General features: G+C 54.5%; 6 protein-coding genes across 6 annotated transcripts; 2 read left to right on the top strand and 4 right to left on the bottom strand.

Annotated features, from left to right (window-relative positions):
• Positions 1–1,752: 1,752 nt before the first annotated feature.
• Positions 1,753–3,199, bottom strand: BBK36DRAFT_1124364 (WD40 repeat-like protein; the record flags this gene model as incomplete). Its single annotated transcript, XM_024891160.1, has 6 exons — positions 1,753–1,916; positions 2,040–2,084; positions 2,179–2,545; positions 2,621–2,859; positions 2,934–3,007; positions 3,078–3,199. 6 exons carry the CDS (start codon positions 3,197–3,199, stop codon positions 1,753–1,755), a joined length of 1,011 nt encoding a protein of 336 aa, XP_024747437.1.
• Positions 3,200–4,500: 1,301 nt separating this feature from the next.
• On the bottom strand, positions 4,501–6,297 carry BBK36DRAFT_1178313 (A/B/D/E cyclin; the record flags this gene model as incomplete). Its single annotated transcript, XM_024896125.1, has 5 exons — positions 4,501–4,589; positions 4,651–4,789; positions 4,854–5,545; positions 5,657–6,101; positions 6,283–6,297. The coding sequence occupies 5 exons, from the start codon at positions 6,295–6,297 to the stop codon at positions 4,501–4,503; spliced, it is 1,380 nt and encodes a 459-aa protein (XP_024747436.1).
• A 1,413-nt stretch (positions 6,298–7,710) lies between these two features.
• On the top strand, positions 7,711–9,630 carry BBK36DRAFT_1135981 (ribosomal protein L2). The gene is made up of 4 exons (XM_024892825.1): positions 7,711–8,979; positions 9,036–9,109; positions 9,177–9,446; positions 9,605–9,630. Exons 1-3 carry the CDS (start codon positions 8,043–8,045, stop codon positions 9,285–9,287), a joined length of 1,122 nt encoding a protein of 373 aa, XP_024747435.1. The 5' UTR covers positions 7,711–8,042; the 3' UTR covers positions 9,288–9,446; positions 9,605–9,630.
• Positions 9,631–11,598: 1,968 nt separating this feature from the next.
• On the top strand, positions 11,599–12,981 carry BBK36DRAFT_1161174 (acid phosphatase/Vanadium-dependent haloperoxidase; the record flags this gene model as incomplete). The annotated part of the gene is made up of 2 exons (XM_024894348.1): positions 11,599–11,765; positions 11,844–12,981. The coding sequence occupies 2 exons, from the start codon at positions 11,599–11,601 to the stop codon at positions 12,979–12,981; spliced, it is 1,305 nt and encodes a 434-aa protein (XP_024747434.1).
• Positions 12,982–13,692: 711 nt separating this feature from the next.
• On the bottom strand, positions 13,693–14,885 carry BBK36DRAFT_1124695 (casein kinase II, regulatory subunit; the record flags this gene model as incomplete). The annotated part of the gene is made up of 3 exons (XM_024891183.1): positions 13,693–14,184; positions 14,282–14,527; positions 14,829–14,885. The coding sequence occupies 3 exons, from the start codon at positions 14,883–14,885 to the stop codon at positions 13,693–13,695; spliced, it is 795 nt and encodes a 264-aa protein (XP_024747433.1).
• Positions 14,886–15,775: 890 nt separating this feature from the next.
• Positions 15,776–19,583, bottom strand: BBK36DRAFT_1135980 (RIC1-domain-containing protein). Its single transcript, XM_024892824.1, has 5 exons — positions 19,493–19,583; positions 18,955–19,454; positions 16,687–18,867; positions 15,898–16,624; positions 15,776–15,843 (listed from the first exon to the last, which is right to left on the bottom strand). The coding sequence occupies exons 2-4, from the start codon at positions 19,339–19,341 to the stop codon at positions 15,908–15,910; spliced, it is 3,285 nt and encodes a 1,094-aa protein (XP_024747432.1). The 5' UTR covers positions 19,342–19,454; positions 19,493–19,583; the 3' UTR covers positions 15,776–15,843; positions 15,898–15,907.
• Positions 19,584–19,706: the final 123 nt, after the last annotated feature.

Raw genomic sequence — 19,706 nt, 5'->3', positions numbered from 1 at the left:
CCATGGCCACAACCAGCAGAAACCTGTCAACCCCCGGATTGACGCTTTCCCCAGTCATCCACCGAGCGTCTGCTATACTCCCTACTCAAACTGCGTTCCCTCATTCATCCGCGTCAAAAGAAGAAGGAACAAATGTCACCATCCCACGTTTTGTCCGACCATCAGCAGGAACGTCTCTTTTGAAGGGCATAATATCACAAACATGTTACTCTTAGACCCAGGGGGGCTTACCCATTTCTCCCCAATCGATACCTTGTTGAACAGATCCCCTTCCCGAAAGCTCAACGAGTCCTTGCAAGACCCATCAGCGGCAAAAGGCGCAAATCTGTCTTACCGTCTGCATATATAGTCTAGTACACAATAGATACATACGTGGAACGCACCACGGAATTAGTATCCCCTATCTACGAAAGATCGTACGTACGCAAAGTACGGCAAACTCTGATCAGGCTGCAATTAACGGAAAATCCTATGGGTCATGGAAAAGCTTACGGAAGGACGGAATCTTCCGTAAAATCATGGCCTACCTAGGTATTTAAATATTATAACTTGTTGTCGTCTCTTACTATTTTCGTAGGTAATCTGGGCTTGATGGCTTGGGAAAAGGCACCTAGAGAACGCAAAACAGACTACCAGAGCGGTTCTAGCTTTTGGGTAGCTGTAGTTATGGGTACTTGGAGGATGGACATATCGGGGGCTTGTTGTTAAGCCTTGTTTTGGTTATGTTGTTTTAGGAACGTGAGGGTTGTATGGCAACCTGATGGCCTTGAATCCGGCCTCGATAGCTGCTTGACTATCAAGGTAGAGTTGGCGTTCTCTGATTCGTAACGCCCTAGCAAAAAGCCATGTCTTCGCTCAGAGAACTGCCTGTCTCCTAAAAATAGAGAAACAAGCCAATGAAAAGAACAAGGAAAGGAGACAACAGAGCATAATAAAATACCTCCGACAATCATTTACCTTTCCCTCAGAACCTCCCAAGCTAATTAGGTAGTCATACTATCACACACAAGGCCCACGTGGCTGGCTTTTCAAAGCAACGCGCTCGGCACATCGGCCACTTTTCTCTTCTCACGACGCAACAAAGCAAACCAACCTCCCGCAACTCTATTCCTCCCATCCCACGTATTCGTATGTAAGGTAGCTCACCCTTCACACATTGGGCAGCGTAACAGTAGCGTCCAACATGCCGAATTATATCCTAGTTTTCTGAGCCCTCCTTCTCTCTCTTATCATTTTATTCCCGCGTATTACATACATACCGTTCAATGAGAGAGGGAACATGTCATGGCATAGCCTCCTCTCACTTATTGCTTACTCTTTTCGCCCTGGGAATAACCAGGACCAAGGAAACAATGCACGCCGCCTTTTTCTCTCCCACACCATCGGGATGCTTTATCCGAGGGGGCCAAGAAACGAGCCGCGTCAAGATGGCTCAGGTGCCACCAGACACTAGATGGGGGATAAGTAGCCCATACATTTTATATATACACACATGCATACAGTGTTCTTTGCCGACGATCCGTGCTAGAATCCCAGAGCATGTAATCCAGAGTGGCTCGGCTCTGCTACTTGCTAGGTAATAGCCGGTTCGCCTTCACCCCCCCGCCTTCGTTCCCGTACATCGTCTTTCGCAGAGAAACAGAGTAAGAGGGATAGAGAGTAAGACCAGAACATGGAGGGGCGAAAAGGGGACCGATAGAACTACCATCACCGGCTTCCCCCCTTCTCCCCTTCTCTCCGAAATGTGGCTGCTTACTTCCTGTCGAGATCTACCCCCACAATTCGAAGGACACCGAGATCGCTATACGCCAGACAGTAGCGCGTCGGCGCCCATGCCACCACTGGGCACGATCCCGCCGTCTTGAACGTGTGGACATGCTCCCCGGTCTCGACGTGTGTCACCTCCAGTCCGTTGCCTGTTGTGGGTTGTGATGATGCGTCAGCAAAGAACGTCGTCAGGAACTTGATCCAGCCAATGCTGCAACAAGTCGTCTGAGGCGGGTCTCTTTGAACCACGGGATGCCATCTGGCTGACTCACCTTCGTCACTACCGCCGACGACGTAGCTGCCGTCAAATGTGAAGCCTGCAAAAGCACGTGGCGGTTAACCTCCAGACAAGCTTTGACAAGCCCTTCATCAGGCACGGCAAACTCAAGCCTTCGCGGGATCAAAACTCACTTATGCTCCTCACCGGGCCCGTCATCCTCGTAATCGTCCTCTGACACAGCCAATCCGTCGTGTCCCAAAGCGCAATGATCGAGTTGGCTCCCCCCGTGGCCAGATATCTGCCCGTGGGCTGCAGCTCGGCGGTCAGGCATGCGGCCGTGTGGCCCTTGAGCGTGAACTCCGGGGCATCGTCGCCCTCGCCCAGGCGCAGCACCGGCTCAAACTCGGGGTACGACAGGATCCGTATCTCGCCCTCCGACGTGGTGACGAATATTTTCTTCCCGCTCCAGCAAAAGGCGATTTGGTTCGTCTGCACCGTCTGCTGGTGTGACGCCAGGGGGGTTGACTGTGTTGGTGACAGAACAAAGATATTATCCGACTTGGAAACCCGTGAGCCATTCAAATGTCTGCGACGTGATGATGGAGAGACAAATAGAACATAGACGAGACATACCCTGTTCCCGACAAGCAGAGTCTGCCCATCAGGGGCCCAAACGAGCGTCATCGCATCGCCCAGGCCCGTGACCTCGTTGAAGCAAGCCTTGGTTCGCACATCCCAGAACCGAACCACTCCGTCACTGCTCAGGCTGCACAGTTCGGCGTCTTTTGTGGGATTGAAGGCGACCTTCTCGATGCCCGCCGCGTGGCCCTTGAGCTCCGTTGAGAATTTGACATTGGGCTTTTCAGGATTCCCTACCGCGCGCGCGTCAATCTCAGCTTTCCCCCTCCCTTCGCTCGTCACTTTCACTTCGGTCACGCCCACTTACAGACTCGGAGTGTCCTATCAGCTGAGCCCGTAGCAACTAGAGTCCCGGGGGGATTCCATGCAATCGATCTCAGACTATGCAATCGCATCAGTATCTGCGTCTCAACGGGCTTCGTCAAGGGGGGTCGGTCCAGCCATCACTCACTTCAAGGGTCCGGCGGCCCGTGATGAGTTGGGATCCGTATATGGCTGGCTCCTGAGACTGTTGAAGTAGCCCGGGAACCTCTCCTTGGACAGGCTCACCCGGGGTCTCAAAATCGGCGCCATGGCCGTGTGACTGTGCTCTGCCTTCTCCTCACCGGATCAACAAGGAGGTCGCGCGCGTTGAGAATCCTTGCGTTCCCTCTTTCCTTAATAGAAGCGCGGCACTCGGAAGAAGTAAAGTATTTATTCACGCGTAAAAGACTCGTGGGAATGCCAATGCAAGCGTAGCGATATCGAAGGGGTGCTGAGCGAATTGCTTTTCAAGGTCTGGTTGTAAGGGAAGGGGTTCGAATATCGCTGAGGATGGTGTAAAAGGCTAGGCCAGGCTGAAGGCGGCGAAGAGCCACCGACTACCTTGGTGACAGCATTGTAGTGTGGCTGGTGACTCAAAGACTGGTGTGGCGCAGCAGCAGGCATCTGCTGCTCACTGATCATCTCGAATTTGGGACTGTAACTGCAGTCAAACAGTGACAGTCAACGATTAACGTCATCTCTCTTTATAGCTACTCTCGCTTGCTCTAGCAGCGGCATTACATCCCCATGAAAGAAATGACAAAAGAAAGCCAAGTCGTGATGATGCATCATGAAATCAAAGACGAAACACAAAGAAACACGATAAAAGGGCATAAGCCAACAAAGCCGATAACAACCATTCAAGTCTCATACAATTCAATTCTCATCGCGGTTTGAAAGCCGTCCATAAACCAATCATGATATGTGTACACTTTTCTATCTCGGACCCTGCCCGTCAACAAGGGCCGGACTGTGGCAGCGGGCTTTTGCGATTGCTCAACGGCCACAGCTCATCAAGCTCCTCCAACAGAATCGAAGCGCAGCTCCAACCGAGAGCATCAGATGCCGCAACCAGTCCGTCGTCCGAATGTTGAGTCACCCCTGTACCAGACCACCACAACAAGCCGACTCCAAGATTGGCAAACCAATACCTTTACCCTTTCCTCCCCCATGACTCCAAGGCGCCTGTATCAGAAGACGAGAAAAACAAGAAAACAAAGACGCGAAGCGGGATTCCATGCTGAAATATTGAAAAACCAGACAATTGCAGACATAACCTGCTAGATATCAAACAATGGGAATGGCGATGCAATGTAGCCGAAACAGCGCGGCTTCCAGACCTGATGCTTCAAAGTCGCAATTAACAATGCAAGGACTAACACTTTCGTGTGTCGTACACGCGTAAAGCGACAACATTATGGCGTGGTCATGCTCACTGCCGTTGAACAGTCAGGCTCATGATGGTGTCCAACGTAGAAGGGTCGTATGCCAAACGGTGAACGGGGACTCGCATAACTCAAGACAACCAAGTGGAGGAAATTCAGTGCGAGTGACGGCCAACGTGGTCATAATCATGAAATCTGGTCCAAGGAAAGATGGAGATCTTCGATGCCAAACAACGGCGCGTTCTTCTTGGCCCATTGGCGGGAAAGGATAGAAGCTGCCAAGGGCGTTAGAAACGGGACCTCAACACACGATCGACGTCTTGCTATCAAGCATACCTTTGAGGAATTTCTTGCTAGCATACTTCTTGAAGAATGCTTCGTGGATGGGGGGGCGCGCCAAGTAGTCAACCATGAGGTTGACAACAGGCTCAACCTCATCCTCTGTGTAGCCTGCATAATACGCAATAGTCGGATCCTATTGTCCACATTGTTAGCATTTCCCATTACCGATAGCATAAAGGGTCTGCTCTTTCACTCACCCACTCGCCGCGGTCAAGCATGAGTCGCGCCAGGTACATGGAAGCGGCGGCGACGTGGCTGGGACGGTAGACCATGAACCGGTGGTCCAGCAAGCTGATCTCCGTAAGATACTTGCCAATGGTACGTGACTGGATATCATAGTTGTCCGCCTTGGAAACTCGGCGAAGGAAGTTCATGGGGTTGGGATAGCTGAGATCATAGTTGAGGGTGCTAAGAATGAAACGTTCCGCGCTCAGAATCTCAGCCTCGCTGAAGCCATCGTCGGCAATCTTCTTGAAGTTCTCAACGTGAGGTGACAGAACCTCTTCGTACTTGGAGGCGATGAACATGGCAGTGATGCCGACGAGCTGCAGGCGGTCGAGCTGGACAACCTTTTCGGAGAGGAACCGATCGATGATGTTGACGGCCAGGAACAGGGTCTCGGGGAGCAGGTGAAATCGGGTGTGGACCTCGATGAGCCAGTCAATGAGGATCCCACGCGTCTTCCACTCGAGGTCGTCCTGGTGAGACATGTAGTCGGGGTTGGGAATCGATTGGACTTCGAGTTCTCGCAAATAGTCGAAAATATCGTTGGCATACTCGGCAACCATGAGAGGGTCGTCCAGGTCCTCTTCGTCGAGGCTCTTGATGTTGGCCAGCAGTTCGGCCTTCGCAGCCTCCTTGGGATCCAGCTGGGGCGGAGCGGCTTTGGCTGGGGCAGCCTTGGCGGGAGCAACCTTGGTAGGCGCGGATTTGACAGGCGCAGATTTGGTGGCAGCAGGAGCCTTGTTCTCAGCCTCGACAACAACTTCGGCGCGCGCACGCTTCTCAGCATCGAGATGAGCCTTCTTGCGAGCCGGTTCCGCCGCTTCAGGCACGGCATCCTCCTTGGGGGCAGCTGTGGGAACTTTTCGCTTGGGTCCAATGGTGCCGGCCCCCGACTTCTTTGTCTCTGGCTTCTTCAGTTCCTTGCTGCTCAAAGCCGTCCGACCCGCAGTTGGGCGAGTGCTCTTCTGAATACCCGTTGGCTGAGCGGCCTTGGACACCAGGCCCTTGGATGCCGTCACCTTCTTTCCCTCAACAGCTTCCGTTTTGCTGACATTGCTGACATCGCCCAGAGCAGCGCGTTTTCTAAGTCCGTTGGTTGTGGTGACGCCGACAGTCTTCTTTGTCTGGAGGCCAACTTTGGAGGGGGCTGCTGAATCGGCCACGTTAAGGGCCGCCGACTTGGCCCTGGTCATACGCGTTGTGGTGCTGTTTTCGTCATTCTCGTTGGAGACGACGCGAGTACGGGGTCGTCCCTGGGTACCGCGTCAGCACTCTCTCGACCAAAGGGCGACTTGGCATTGGACCATGAAAACAGTAGGGGATACTCACAGGAGGCATATTCGAAAGTATGAACTGAGATGAAGAACTAGTGGCTGTGTAAATAGCGTCAAGGCTTGGTACTGTAGTTGCCGACATGTCAGCAAGCACAGAACGCGTCGACAAGGTATAACGAGAGAAAAAAGAGTGCATGCAGCAAACGAAAGATGGATCAACTGGGGTTAAAAGAGATCGAGTGAAGCTCTCCTGAGACACTCATCTCAAGACAAGGGGTTGGGAATGTTACTGACCTCTGAATTGCCAGTTCAAATCCAGGAACCGGCACGTCTAGCTGTCTGGCAGGAATGCTGCTGCTGCGCGGTAGAGTCAATGACTGGACTAAGGGTAATTGAAACGAACAGGCGGGATGCACGACTATGGGTAAGTGTAAAGGAAAGGAAAGGCGGCAGAAAGGGTATCAAACGAGCACGATTGGGGATGATGCAAACTGTGTATGTCAAAAGAGGATGGTGGTGAGGGCGAGCGGTGTTTTGAGGAGAAAACGCCCAAGGGAGCGCGGAGTGGGCCAGCGCGGCCGGGTACGTACCTGCTACCGGTGCCAGGTGTGTGAGATGTGTCTGTACCTGTACCTGTGCTTGTACCTGGACAAAGCTGGGCGCGGCTCGCGATTTTTGGCGATTGCCAGGCAGGCAGTCAAGGCAAGTAACAAAAATAGGTGTCAAGTCGATAAGTCAATGCACTGGACGTTTTGCTTTGTTTGTGGGTGAAAGAACGCCCGGGTCTAGTGGCGGCCAGGGCTGGGGGTGACAATGACGACGATAGGCATGCAGTCAGGCAGGCAGGCAGTCCGTGGGTTGACGCTGATGAGGGCGAGCAGTTGATTGCGTCTCGGGACAGCGGTGAGGAGGTCTGGCGAGGGCCTGGATCGGGATCTGATCTGAGTCGAGTCGAGGCGAGGGGAGCCAATGCTGGACTGGACTGGACACCGAGGACAGGCGGGCAACTGCGCAGCGTCCAAGTCGAATCGAGGCTCAACGAGTGGACTGGGGATGGAGATGGAGATACCGGTATAGAGAGAGAGTCGATACGATACGATACTCGGTAGAGAGGAAGAAGCGAGAAGAAAAAAACAAGACTAAGAGCCGGCTTCCAGAACGGGACGGGATCCTGGGCTGTGATGGATTGTACAGGTACTGCAGCCAGAAGCGGGCGGGCGACGAGTGGAGGCTCACGCAACGACTCACAACGCGACGTTTGGCGGGCTTTTCGCGGGCCGGGGGGTTGGACTGCTGGAAACGGCCAATGTCAACAGTAGCAACCGCCAGGCAACGGGGCTGTGATTGGCCAGACGCGACCAGCAGCTCAAGGCGCGCGAGCTTTTTGGCTGGCCAGTGGCTGGACGCCCTTTGACGTGGAGATGCGTGGCATGGGCTGAGTCAGCACAGCTGCCCTCTTTTCTACTGGATAAGGTAGGTACGCGAGGCTGGCAAGCTTCAGTTGGTGAGCTTGGTTGCTTATGTAAACATAGAAACTCAACTCTCTCGGCACAACGTTTTTCAGCGCTCCGTTGAAATTTCAACGTGGGACATCGAAAAGACGATAGGCCGAGTCGTTCGATTTGCGACTCCACGCCGAATTGCTCGACGACAACCAGCACGGCTCTTGCAGACCTGTGAGCTGTTGGAGATCGTCTTGCGCAGCTTCCAGGGAGCTTGGATCTGCACTTTACGGGGCTGCTCTTGGCCAATTGCTGGGGCTGCGAGACGTCGAGCGCATACAAGATCCTGCCCCCCACCACCGCCAATGCTGGTCGACCACTTTGGGAATTTATACCTCGCAATATCGACTTCTTGATCCTCGCAAACTCGAGGACAGCTTTCAAGATGCTGCAGCCGAGGCTCTCCATCGCTCCGGCGCTCAGCAGCCGCCATCTTCTCGCAGCGTTCAACAATCTCTCGCTGAGGGGTTATGCCACCAAGGCAAAGACCACCAGCGAGCCGGTGGCCAGCACCGAGAGACGCTCGACTCAATCCGTCATGCTGCGCACCTACAAACCCAGGACACCCGGTGTTCGACATTTACGGCGACCTATAAACGACCATCTCTGGAAGGGACGGCCGTTCCTCCCTCTGACAATCCCGAAGAAGGGCCAGGGAAAAGGTGGACGAAACGTCTACGGCCGAATTACCGTCAGACACCGAGGAGGCGGTGCTAAGAGGAGGATACGGACGGTGGACTTTATCAGATGGCGTCCCGGGCCGCACCTGGTCGAACGGATCGAATATGACCCTGGACGTAGTGCTCATATTGCTCTGGTCACGGAGCAGGCCACGGGGCAAAAGTCATACATCATTGCCGCCGATGGGCTGAGGGCCGGTGATATTGTTCACAGCTACCGTGCCGGTATTCCACAGGATCTGCTCGACAGTATGGGTGGTGTCATTGATCCGGGTATTCTTGCGGCCAAGACGGCCTTCCGAGGAAACTGCTTGCCGATGCACATGATCCCGGTCGGAACGCAGGTGTTTTGTGTCGGCTCCGCAGCCAAGAGGGGCGCCGTCTTCTGCCGGAGTGCGGGTACTTCCGCCACCGTGGTGAACAAGAACGAAGAGACGAAAGATGACGGCACCAAGATCATGACGGGCAAGTACGTCGAGATCCGGCTTCAGAGCGGCGAGGTCCGCCGTGTGAGCAAGGACGCGTGTGCCACCATTGGAGTTGCCAGCAATATCCACCACCATTACCGGCAGCTTGGTAAGGCTGGTCGAAGCCGATGGCTGAACATTCGGCCTACCGTCCGTGGTGTGGCCATGAACAAAGGTGAGTGCGCCTGTATATCTGCTCATCTGTTGAAGTTACTAACCCACCTGCGATAGTTGATCACCCTCACGGTGGTGGTCGAGGAAAGTCAAAGGGCAACCGTCATCCTGTGACTCCTTGGGGCCGACCGGTAAGTGTTATTGTCCTGTTCCTACTGCGAATATGGAAGTACGAGACTAATACGAATATCACTGTAGACCAAGAGTGGTTACAAGACTCGCCGTGTGCACAATGTCAACAAGTGGGTTGTGACGCCTCGGCCACGCAACCACGGCAAGCGGAGAGACAAGAGGTCGTCCAAGGATTGATCTTGAGACAGTCCAATAGACAGTTTGATGGAGGGAAAACGATACGAAGCTATGTATATGCGCCGGTAGCAAGCGTGATGCAGCTCTGCGCAACTGTATATTATGTGCTATTATTGACATGCCTTGACGGCGAACAGCTTTGATGAAGATTCATGTGCCAGCCTCGAGTCTGCGAAATGCCAATATGGCTGTGAGTCTGTACTTGGTATGATTGGATCATACTGATTGTGTGCAGCGGGCGGCTCTTCTTCACTGGAGTTGCTTTTGAAGGGGTTTCTCATCCCTGGTTGAACGCAAATCTCGCTACTATGCCCACAGGCTAAGCACTGCCGGGACGGTAACACTCGGGCCCAATGATGACTGGAATCATCTCAACAATTTATCTTTCTGGACAAGGGGCGATCAGTCTGATTCTCCACGATCATATTCTATCCAGTATGCTAACATTCCACTTGGCCTTCCAGCGCCGTCGTTTCTGTAATCTTTCGCATGCTTTGAAACCGAGTGCCGCCTGACTTGGCATCGCCAATGCTTCGTAAGCTCAAAGATGAGAGCAAAGCGCTCATTGCCCATGAAGAATCTGCACCATTCAGAGAGGCAACATCTTGCGATTTCCTCTCTCCTTTTCCTGTCTTTGTCTCTTGTTTTGGCAGCCCAGCATGACAATGTGAGCTAACCAACCCATGTCGTATATACGAGCATCTCCGCTTATTAAGGAGAAGCCAGCATCTCGTGTAACCCTTGGCGCCTGTGCAGAGAAGAGAGATTGGACAGGTGCTCAATTGGGGAGTAGAAAAGATCTAGTATGACCAGCACGATAGGGTGCAGTATTTGGGGCTTTGCTCGATTGACCAATCGCAGTCATGGGGATTCCTAGAACTTGTTGTAAGGACGGAGAAGGCCGTTCTTTCTCAAGCAAGGATGGCTCAGGTATAGTGCTAACCTATCGTGGCAGTATTATTACCTGAAAACCTTAGTAGCTACCTAGCCAGCTACTACAGTAAAATTGGGGAATTGTCGCCACGGGAAGCTCTGTAATATAGGTACCAGTTCTAATGAATCACGGTGAGAAGAAGAGGCTGCTTATTTTACGCTTGACGATTAACGTTAAGATTTCATGATGATCTCTGGCGGAGTGGCAGTCTGTACTACCTTAGTGCTTCGCACTTGCAACAAGTTTCAAGTCGAAATGCCAAGGAGCCAAGAGCCGGCGCGAGCTACGGCAGCTGGGCAGCAGGAGCGAATGAGACAAGGGTGACGCCTGCCGAGATTTCTCTAATGCTCCTTCCACTGCTGTCAAACCGCCGCTGGGAAGGCGCAGGCACACGACCCACTTCCTCATCCAGATCGAAACATACAGACGCTTTTCGCCGTTTCTCTCCTTGCCTCCTGCCTCCTGGTCGCCCTGATGCACGGCACACGCGCCAGGTCTCTCCTCCCCTCAGGCTGATTCTATCGTAGGTGACTCCGTTGTACCGGCTGTTCCCCTTTTAACTGTACGGGGTGCTCTGTCACCTGGCCCGTCCTGCTGGTACCACCTGGTAGGGCTCTACTTAGCCTTGCTTGCTCTTTATAACGAACCGGCATCCATAAGGTAAGGTACGACGCCAAAACTGTACTCATCTTGCATGCTCGCCCTTCCATTGGCTTCACCTCCTGACAGAAAGATCTTCTCCTTGCAGGCAACTCAAGACGGCGGACTGCATCACCAGCAGAATCCATCATTCACAGGTAATCATGGTTCCAGCTCTCTCTCCATCTTGCTCCCTCTCCCTCGTCCGTCTCCCCCAGACTTGCTGCTGCTAGACAACAGTCTTCATTCCCCATACGAAAATTCCAACCCCTGCAGCAACCGGGTGAGACTACTATGCAGACAGAGACAGCAGACTGCCGCAAGTGCTGCTATTATTACTGCTGCTGCTATGACTAGCCACCTCGAGCGGCCGGCCAGAAGGCTGTGCATCTGCTTTGCCGCGCGGCCCCTTTGGATCGACACCGCTGTGGAATCCATCATCGCCTCGATAAAACCGAGAACCGAGCTGGGCGACGACTACATTATTATAGTGGGCGCCGCATCCACTGGACGGAGGCAGATCTGAGCTTGTCTCGTCCACACCTCGCCAAACCCCGGCTCGGGCTCTCAACTTTAATCCTTTCCATTCCGTTCTAAGCTCTCCCCTTAGACACCCATCTCGTCCATACCCACCGTTAGCCTCGACTCTCCCTTTATACCCTCATCACACCCCGCCTCTTATAGTCCTCTTGTCTTGTGCTCTTGTCTTGACGGAAGCTGATGCGACCATATCAGAAAATGGCCCGCTCCGGGTCTGACGCCAAACGGGGACGGCCCTCGATCCGCCTCATCACGTCCTACATCTTCGACTGGGTCATCCTCCTCGTCGTTGCTGCCGTCGGCTACGTCCTCGGAGTTATCACGCCCAACAAGCGGCCCTTTTCCTTGGTTGACCCAAACATCTCGTGAGTGCTGTGCTACATCGGTACCAAGATGTCGACCAACGCCTGTCTCGTCCTTAACCACTGACGGCAGTGCTCCAGCTTTCCCTTTACAGAACACGAAACTGTGCCGGACTGGCTGCTCTTTGTCTTGAGCGTCGGCGTCCCTGTCGTCATTATCATCATCGTCTCCATCATTTTCGTGCCTGGGGCCACAGTTCCCAAGAACACCCCTGCTTCGCTGATATGGAGACGGAAGCTATGGGAGCTTCACATTGGTCTGCTGGGACTCCTCATGTCCGTCGCTTGCGGCTTCTTCTTCATCAGTGGGATCAAGAACATGTGCGGCAAGCCTCGACCCGACCTCCTCTCACGATGCCAGCCAGACCTCGAGAACGCGGCCAAGTACATTATCGGCGGCTTCCAGGGCGAGTCTAAGCTGGGCAACAGTATTGGTCAGCTCTATTCCGCAGATATCTGCCAGCAAACAGACAAGGCGAAGCTCGATGATGGCTTCCGAAGCTATCCCAGTGGCCACTCTGCTGCCTCCGCGGGCGGCCTCCTCTACCTCTCGCTGTTCCTTGCCAGCAAGTTTGCCGTAACCATGCCATTTGTGGCCACAGGGTCTCATTCGTCCAACCACGAGGTTCATGCTGCGTTTCCCTCCCGCTTGGGGTCCGCAGTCGAGCAGTACGACGACGATGCCACCGTTCCCATGACGGGTAAAGGCGCGAACCAGACCATCGCATACAACTCGAGCATCCAAGCTCTACGTCGCCAGGCGGCCGCTCCCCCCGTCTACCTTCTCGTCATCACCGTGGCGCCCTTTTGTCTAGCCATCTTCATCGCAGCATCCCGCTGGTTCGACTTCCGGCACCACGGCTTCGACATTCTGTTTGGCTTCCTCATCGGCGTCTTCACTGCCATCTTCAGCTTCAGGTTCTATCACTTGCCCATCACCGTGGGAGCTGGTTGGGCGTGGGGTCCTCGCAGTCCAGACAGGGCGTACTGGGCGGGTGTTGGCCGATTGGGCTATGCTGCCGACAATGACGTGGAGCGTGCGACGCCGCGTTCTGCCAACTTTGGAGAGTCCACCGATGTCGAGGCTCGGCCCGCTTCCCTGTCGATGCCCGCAGCTATGAGCTATCGATCTCCAGTATCAAGGGGTGATCCGTATCAGGACGTAGAGCTGCACAACTTGGAAGGGGGTCCAAGCCAAGGGGCGCAACGAATCAACTAATTGGGGGGATTTTCATGATGATACCCATCTCCTCCGCGGGAGATTGCATTTAGTGAATTGGTCGAGGGGAGAAAATGGGCTTTGAAATATTTGCCTTTTAGAAAGGCCGGCTGCATGCCTGGAATGGTTATGTCTTTATCAATATAGATTCCACTTGATTGTTTATAGATGCACGAAGCGATGTAATTTCTAGGGTGGAAACGAAAGACAGAATCACCGGTCTATCATCATGATTTACCTTGCATATATCACTTTCGAGTTCTAGGACAAACGAGCAACGGTTAGAAAAGGGGTTCAGGTTACACTATTAGACTAACAATACGCATTCACGGAACAGAAAAACAAAAATTCATACGTGGAGATGAGGCAATACTCAAACTCCAGAACATTGTGCGCTCCCCTCCTTTCCCTTCCTTTCCCATCTTTCCCCGCCGCCGCTGTTGCCAAACGCCTATCCGTGCAAAACGGAAGAAACAAAAAGAAGGATGCAATGTGTAGAGTAATGGGAGGTTGAGAAGAAAATGGCGTGTTTTGACGGAGAGGCCCGAGTATGGTCGCGTGAAAGGCATGTCTCATCCTGGCTTCTCTTTTGGACCTTTTGTATCTTCTCAGCTGTTGCTCATTTGGGGCCCCATGAATAATTATTTCTCTTGAAGTTTTTAAACAGGTATAATTGCGTGTTTCGTGTTTTGGAACATCCACCCTCGCTGCTCAGTTCGGCCCCTCGATCAGCCTCACGTTGTTGTTGGCGGCGTTGTTCGCCTCCACGCCCTCAAACTCGACATCGTCGTCCTCCTCCTCGTCGTCGTCCTCAATCTGCTCCTCCCTGAAGCCGGACTCGATCTCGAGCTTGCGCAGCCTCCTCCGCATGTCGTCGCGCTTGAGGTCCTGCCACCGGACGAGCGCCGCGGCGGCGTGCACCTTGAAGCCGTAGACGCGCGGGATGTAGCGCTCGATGCTCTTGGAGGGGATGAGGGCCGGGTAGACCTGGAAGATGATGTTGTGGAACGAGGTGCCGAAGTAGGCGCCGTCGATGGAGGCGTGGCGCGACGACTTGGGGTTGTAGAGGTCCTCGCAGCGGGCGCAGTAGAGCTTGACGGGCTTGAGGTTGGGGATGTCGGAGAGGCCCATGGGGAGGAGGGGGTGGGAGTGGCAGTTGACGCGGGGGCATTTGCCGAACTCGGCCTTTTTGTACTTGTCGAGCTGCGGTTTTTTCGTTGAGAGTTAGCACCTTTTTGTGTGTTGGGCTCTGCAGAAAGAGAGAGAGAGAGAGAGAGAGAGAGAGAGAAAGAGGCTGTACCATCTTTGTCAGACCGCGCGTCGTGACAATGTATCGCGCGTGCACCAGGCCGTAGAGATGTCTAGCCGAGCTCTCGATAGTCTCTCGCATGTCATCGTCGCAGTCGAGGTCGAAGACGTCCGTCACCAGGTCGAGCGCATACTGGTAGTACTGCACCTCGGTGTTGAGGCCCGTCAGGTTGAAGCGGTCCGTCAGGTAGTCTTCGTCGATTTCGCAAAAGTATTCGTTGCCGCGGGATGAGATGAACTGGAGGCGGAAGGGGAGGAGGGCTGTTAGCTGGGACGTTTTTCGGACCATTGTGGCTGTTTGTCTGGGTTTCTTTTGTTTGGGGATCTATTTTTCTTTTTCTTCCTTGATTTTTTTTTCTTCGTTTCTTCTTTCGCGTGTCACGGTCTGCCGTTGGTTTGGGAACGAGAGAATGGCAGTTGTGGCAGGTCGGATAACAAGTCCTTGTGGGTGCAGATAGGATGAAACACAAGGGAGAAGAAAAATCACATATAAAGAGAGACCATATGTCAGAGACGGCAAACAAGAAGAAGAAGCTTACCCAGTCCCGCCAATAGCTGGTGTAGTCACTGTCGGACTCGCTAACGAAGTCATCCATCGCGTACGGCGTAGATAATCGAAAGACGCGCAACTAAAGGAGGAAGGAGAAGAAGAGAGAGAGAACAAAAGAGGGCACAAGGCCGAGACGACGAGGCTGCCCAAGGATTGGGCGGAGAGAGAGAAGAAGAAGCTGGCGGGCGGAAGGGGGCTCTCGAGAGGCGGCCGAAGTTCGGATCGTGAAGATTGCCCGAGAAAAGGAGAGAATCTCAAAGGGTATCAGATGTTTGTAAAAAGCCGGGAAGCGGGTGGCTGTTGACGCGAAGCCCCCCCAAAGAAAGTTGGTCGAGGTTTTTGTGATAGAAGTTGAAGCGTTGGGACGTCGGTTTGATGGTTGACGGTTGATGGTGGGGGTGATAACGTGACTAAGGCGGGAGGGAGGGAGGGAGAGTGTGGTTATGGGAGGAGCTGTTAGTGCGTGGCTGCGATGTGGGCGGCTGCGATAACAGCAGTTGATGGGCTCGATTAGTTGATCAGGTTGGGAATATGTAAGATATAGCTACGCGGTTCCCTGTTTGGGCTTTCAGTGAGCAGGCCGCGGATTGTGATAGATATAGAGATGATATAGTAGTTGATTCGACCCTCTGCTACCGCATGCAGTTGTGATCCTGCTGCTTCATGCGTGGTTGCCGTAGTCGCCATGGCACAGCATAAACAGCTCCCCCAGAACAAGGACCATCCCGGCTCAGGTCGACAGAATTCAACCAAACGCGATAGTAATAGAATGTTCGTACCCGAGATATAAATACACAAGCACCACTCTGTTTGCCCAGTAGCTTAGCAATATATACACGGCAACGTATATCCTTGATGCATCTCGCCAGATTGCTGTGCTTTTACCCAAAATCGATCCCGCATCTCATCCGTTTCGCCGAATTCAAACCCATGAAGGAAAAAGACGACAACCATCTAAGAGAGTACAAGCAGAAACAAACAAGATAGGGAGGCCCTCGCCTCGTCATTTCCATCGCATGAAACATTCGCCGTCGCTGCGCTCTTCCGCTCTTTGCATCCCATCGTTCATCATCCGTCCAGGGGGCTTACCGTCGAGCCCATGCTGCTGGCATCGCTGTGAGACCGTACGTCGGATCCCGTCCCGTCATCGCTCCCGTTCTTGTTTCTCCCATTGGTAATGAACCCCAAGCCCGTTACAGGGAGCTCGAGTCTGCTGGAAATGTTATCCTGGCTAGACATCTGCGTCAAGCCCACGTTGGCCATCTTCATGGCTTCTTTGAGAATCTCTCCGGTTTCGTCCATGGCGGCCAAAAACCTGGCGAGTTCTTTGCACAGCTCCCAGTCGCCTTCTCTTATCGCTCTTGAGAGAACCCGTACCGACTGTTCCAAGGAAGCATCCAGCTCGTCCAGCGTATGCAAAATGATGAGGTATCCGCCTGCCGTCTTGAGCGAACCCCTTTGCAACGACTCCTCAAACAGCTCCTGCGCTGGCGGGAGATAGGCAAAAAGCGTCTTCCACTGCCGGACTTCTGTCTTCCTCGTGCACTGCAACACAATGTCAAGGTACTCCTTAGAAGATGACAGCAGGGACAGGACACGCGGCAAGACGGCCTCTTCCGGCTTCGGCGATGTGTCTGCTTCTTCGTCCAGCACGCGATGCAGGAGCACTTCGAGTCCATGGGCGAAATATTCCAGTCCTTCGTATTGCTGCGAGAGGTTTGCCGCCTCCACCGTCATGTTGTTGACGAGATAGAACCGTAGCACATCTGGCAGAACGAGATGCGTCTGGATGAACAAGTAAGTAACAGAGAACTAAAGAACGACTTGGATCTCCCATGCCAACTCACCCTGATTGCAAAGTGAAAAAAGGAAAAGGCCACATCGCGTCGCTGCACCAGGTCTGATTCTACCCCAAGAACAATGCCCTTTTCTAGGAGAATAGACAAGGGGTAAAAGTCAACGTCTACCGATACCGGCGTTGGCAGCTCTCTCGTCCCACCATCTCCGCTCGCCGCCGTCAATAGGTCATGGATATCGGTCCATGCCTTGATCTCCATCCCGTCAAACAGCCACAGGGAATCGCGGAGAGCCGGTGGTCCGTACCGAAGTTGGGCCTCGTCGGGGTAGTGGCTGCTGACGTTAAGAGGAGGCTGATCTCGCATGCTCACATGGTACTCTACGTTTTGCGCAATGATTCGCATGTCATACTTGAGCTGGCCGTCGTCGTTGAGAGAGGGGCTCAGCAACACCAGCTTGCCGTCGACGAGAAAGAGCACAGACGCGACAGCCACGTCTTGGGAAGGATCACCGTCGCTGAGCTGGCTGTCCGGCAAGATCCAGCTGAGCCCTCGAACTCTGGCGGGCGATCTCACAATTCCGTGAAACGCAATTTGGCCTACCTGGATGAGACGGACCGAGCCGGCGGTCGGCACGAAGATGTAGTGGTACAGCAGGTTCTCATAGGTGTAGACTAGGAGGGAATCTTCGCCAGAGGCCGTGACCAGGACGACAGGAGCGGGCAGGCGCTCGGTGTGCAGCACATGCGAGTTGTCCAGCGCCGCCTCGCGGGAGTAGAGCCGCAGCTCAAATGTCCGGCTGTCCTCCACCGCCGCGACCAGGATATGCTGATACCAGCACATGCCTCCCCGGACCGAGAAGGAGTTCTCCATGACCTCGTCGGCAAACGTCTTCCAGCGCCCGCTGTTGACGCTGTAGTGGGCCAGTCCTCGGCGGCCGGCGACAGCGACGTAGCGTCCATCCGGCGAGATGACCGTCTGGCGGATGGGCCACTGGTTGAGCAGGTATGACGACGGGATTCTGGAAGTGTGCCACAAGAACGGCTCCGCCGATATACTCGTCAAGTCGGGCAGGTCGTAGCCTCGGTAGATCATGACGCTGGTCGGTGTTTGTAGGACGGTGCGAAAGACATTGGCCTCGTTGTAGCAGCCCGTGATGGCATTCTTGGCCATCTCGAGCGACCATATTGCTTCATGCCTTTGCCCTATCAGGAGAATCTCGGAGCCGCCGCCCGACCAGACGGCGCCCTTGACCCCCAGAAGCCACTGCTCGCCATTGAGGGCCGAGATGCTGGGCTCTGCTCCGAAGCTGTTGGTCCCCAGCTTTCCAAACATGCTGAATGTTGACCAGCCCTTTTCGAACCCCGCAAAGAGGCAGTATCCATCGGGCGAGTACGTCAAGGTTGTAAAACAGCCAGTCGTCGCCGTTGAAAAGGGCATGCGATGGGAGTGGGAGTGCACAATGTTGCCTTCGTAGTCCCTGACAGAGTACACGTGAATTGCACCGTCCAAGCAGCCAACGGCAATGAGCGAGAACCGGGCGTTGATGACGGCGCGCACTGCCTTTCCCCTTGCGTCCTTGGGAATATGGAAGCAGTGCCCCTTGAAGAGCCGCTTAGAGTCAGCCCCGTCGGGCTCCTCCTCGGCGCCGTTTTTGCGTTGCTGGCGCTGAACAGCATATGCTCGCCCGTCGCTTGTGATCCAGGTGGCCAGGTTCATCGGCCGGTCGTGGGTCATTTCCACAATGGACGCCTTCTTCTCGACCCAGCCCATGCGACTCAAGATCTCCGTCCGTGTCTGGTTGCCGCTGCTGTCGGGGGTCCAGCGGATGCACTGCACCGCCGCAGGCTTCCTCGTCGCAACCACCAGCTCGTCGTCAAGGGCGAGAGCGCTCTCGATGCCGGCGTCCACCTTGATGACCATGCGGAACCGCACACTGACATCGCGAACCCCGCCTCCTTCGCCGGGGCCCCAGAGGATCTGATCGGGTCGCAGATGCGATTGCGGGCCAATCAAGCTCTGCTTTCTCCTCTGCACGTTGTGGTAGTTTGAAAAATGCGGTTTGTAGACTCTCGACTCGCCATCGGTGGCGATTGAGTAGGTGATGAGGTATCCCTTGGATGTATGTACCACGAGAATGGCGGAATCGGGACGCAGCAACAGATCGACGTTGGTGCCGTAAGACTCGAGGGACGAGTCGGATCGAACGACCAAGGCAAGGACCACTGCAGGCTGTGGGCATTTGTGCGGTTAGCCGAATGCCATCGAACATGACAAGGCACGGATGCAGGGACATGGATGGGCATAGAGAAGACGCACCTTGGTCTGCCAGAGAGTGATTGACGTGGCTGTGATGACGGCAAACATCTGCCCGGTGCGGGCAATGCGCAGCGCAAGCACCGGGTCCTTCAACGGCACCCTCCCGTCGCCCGCCGCCTGGCTCTTGGCAGCAGCAGCGCCGTCCGGGAAGAACTCGTAGCGATCGACGGGCTTGACGGCGGGCGTGGCGGGCGTGACGGGCGTCGGCGGAGGCTGCGCATCGTCGGAGTCGTCGTGCGGCGCCTGGGCGCTGGCCTCGGGCTGGGGCGACGCTAGAGAGGACCCCGAGAGGCTCTGCAGGCCGTCGTAGGAGACGTAGATGTTGGCGTCGGAGGCTCTGCTGCTGCTCGTCGCATGGACGCGCGGAGTTCCGATGGGCCAGTACATGGCGAAGGCGGAGGCGGAGGCCCAGAGGCGGCAGCTGTCGGGGATTCGCAGCGCAGACGCTCAGGCTCAGTCATTTCCTTTCGGGGGGCGGCGGCTTAGCATTGGTCCATGGGTGGGCGCCGAAGATGCTGCGATTGCGGAGGAGCGGCGTTTACTGAGGTGGTGAGGCCATCGTTTGTTTGGCAGGGAGGGTCTGTGTCGTAATGTAAGGTGAGGTAAGGTGAGGTGAGGTGAGGTGAGGTACCTATGTAAGGTAAGGTTCAAGGTGCATGGGGGAGCTTGGAGGTATTATGTAATCAGTGCGGAGGTGATGCAGTTTGTACATTGATAGTAGATGCGTCGACTTGAGAGCTCTTGTGTTGAAA

This window comes from Trichoderma citrinoviride, assembly GCF_003025115.1.
Source record: "Trichoderma citrinoviride strain TUCIM 6016 unplaced genomic scaffold BBK36scaffold_11, whole genome shotgun sequence".
Taxonomy (NCBI): Eukaryota; Fungi; Ascomycota; class Sordariomycetes; order Hypocreales; family Hypocreaceae; genus Trichoderma; species Trichoderma citrinoviride.
This window is presented reverse-complemented; position numbering and strand designations above follow the sequence as displayed.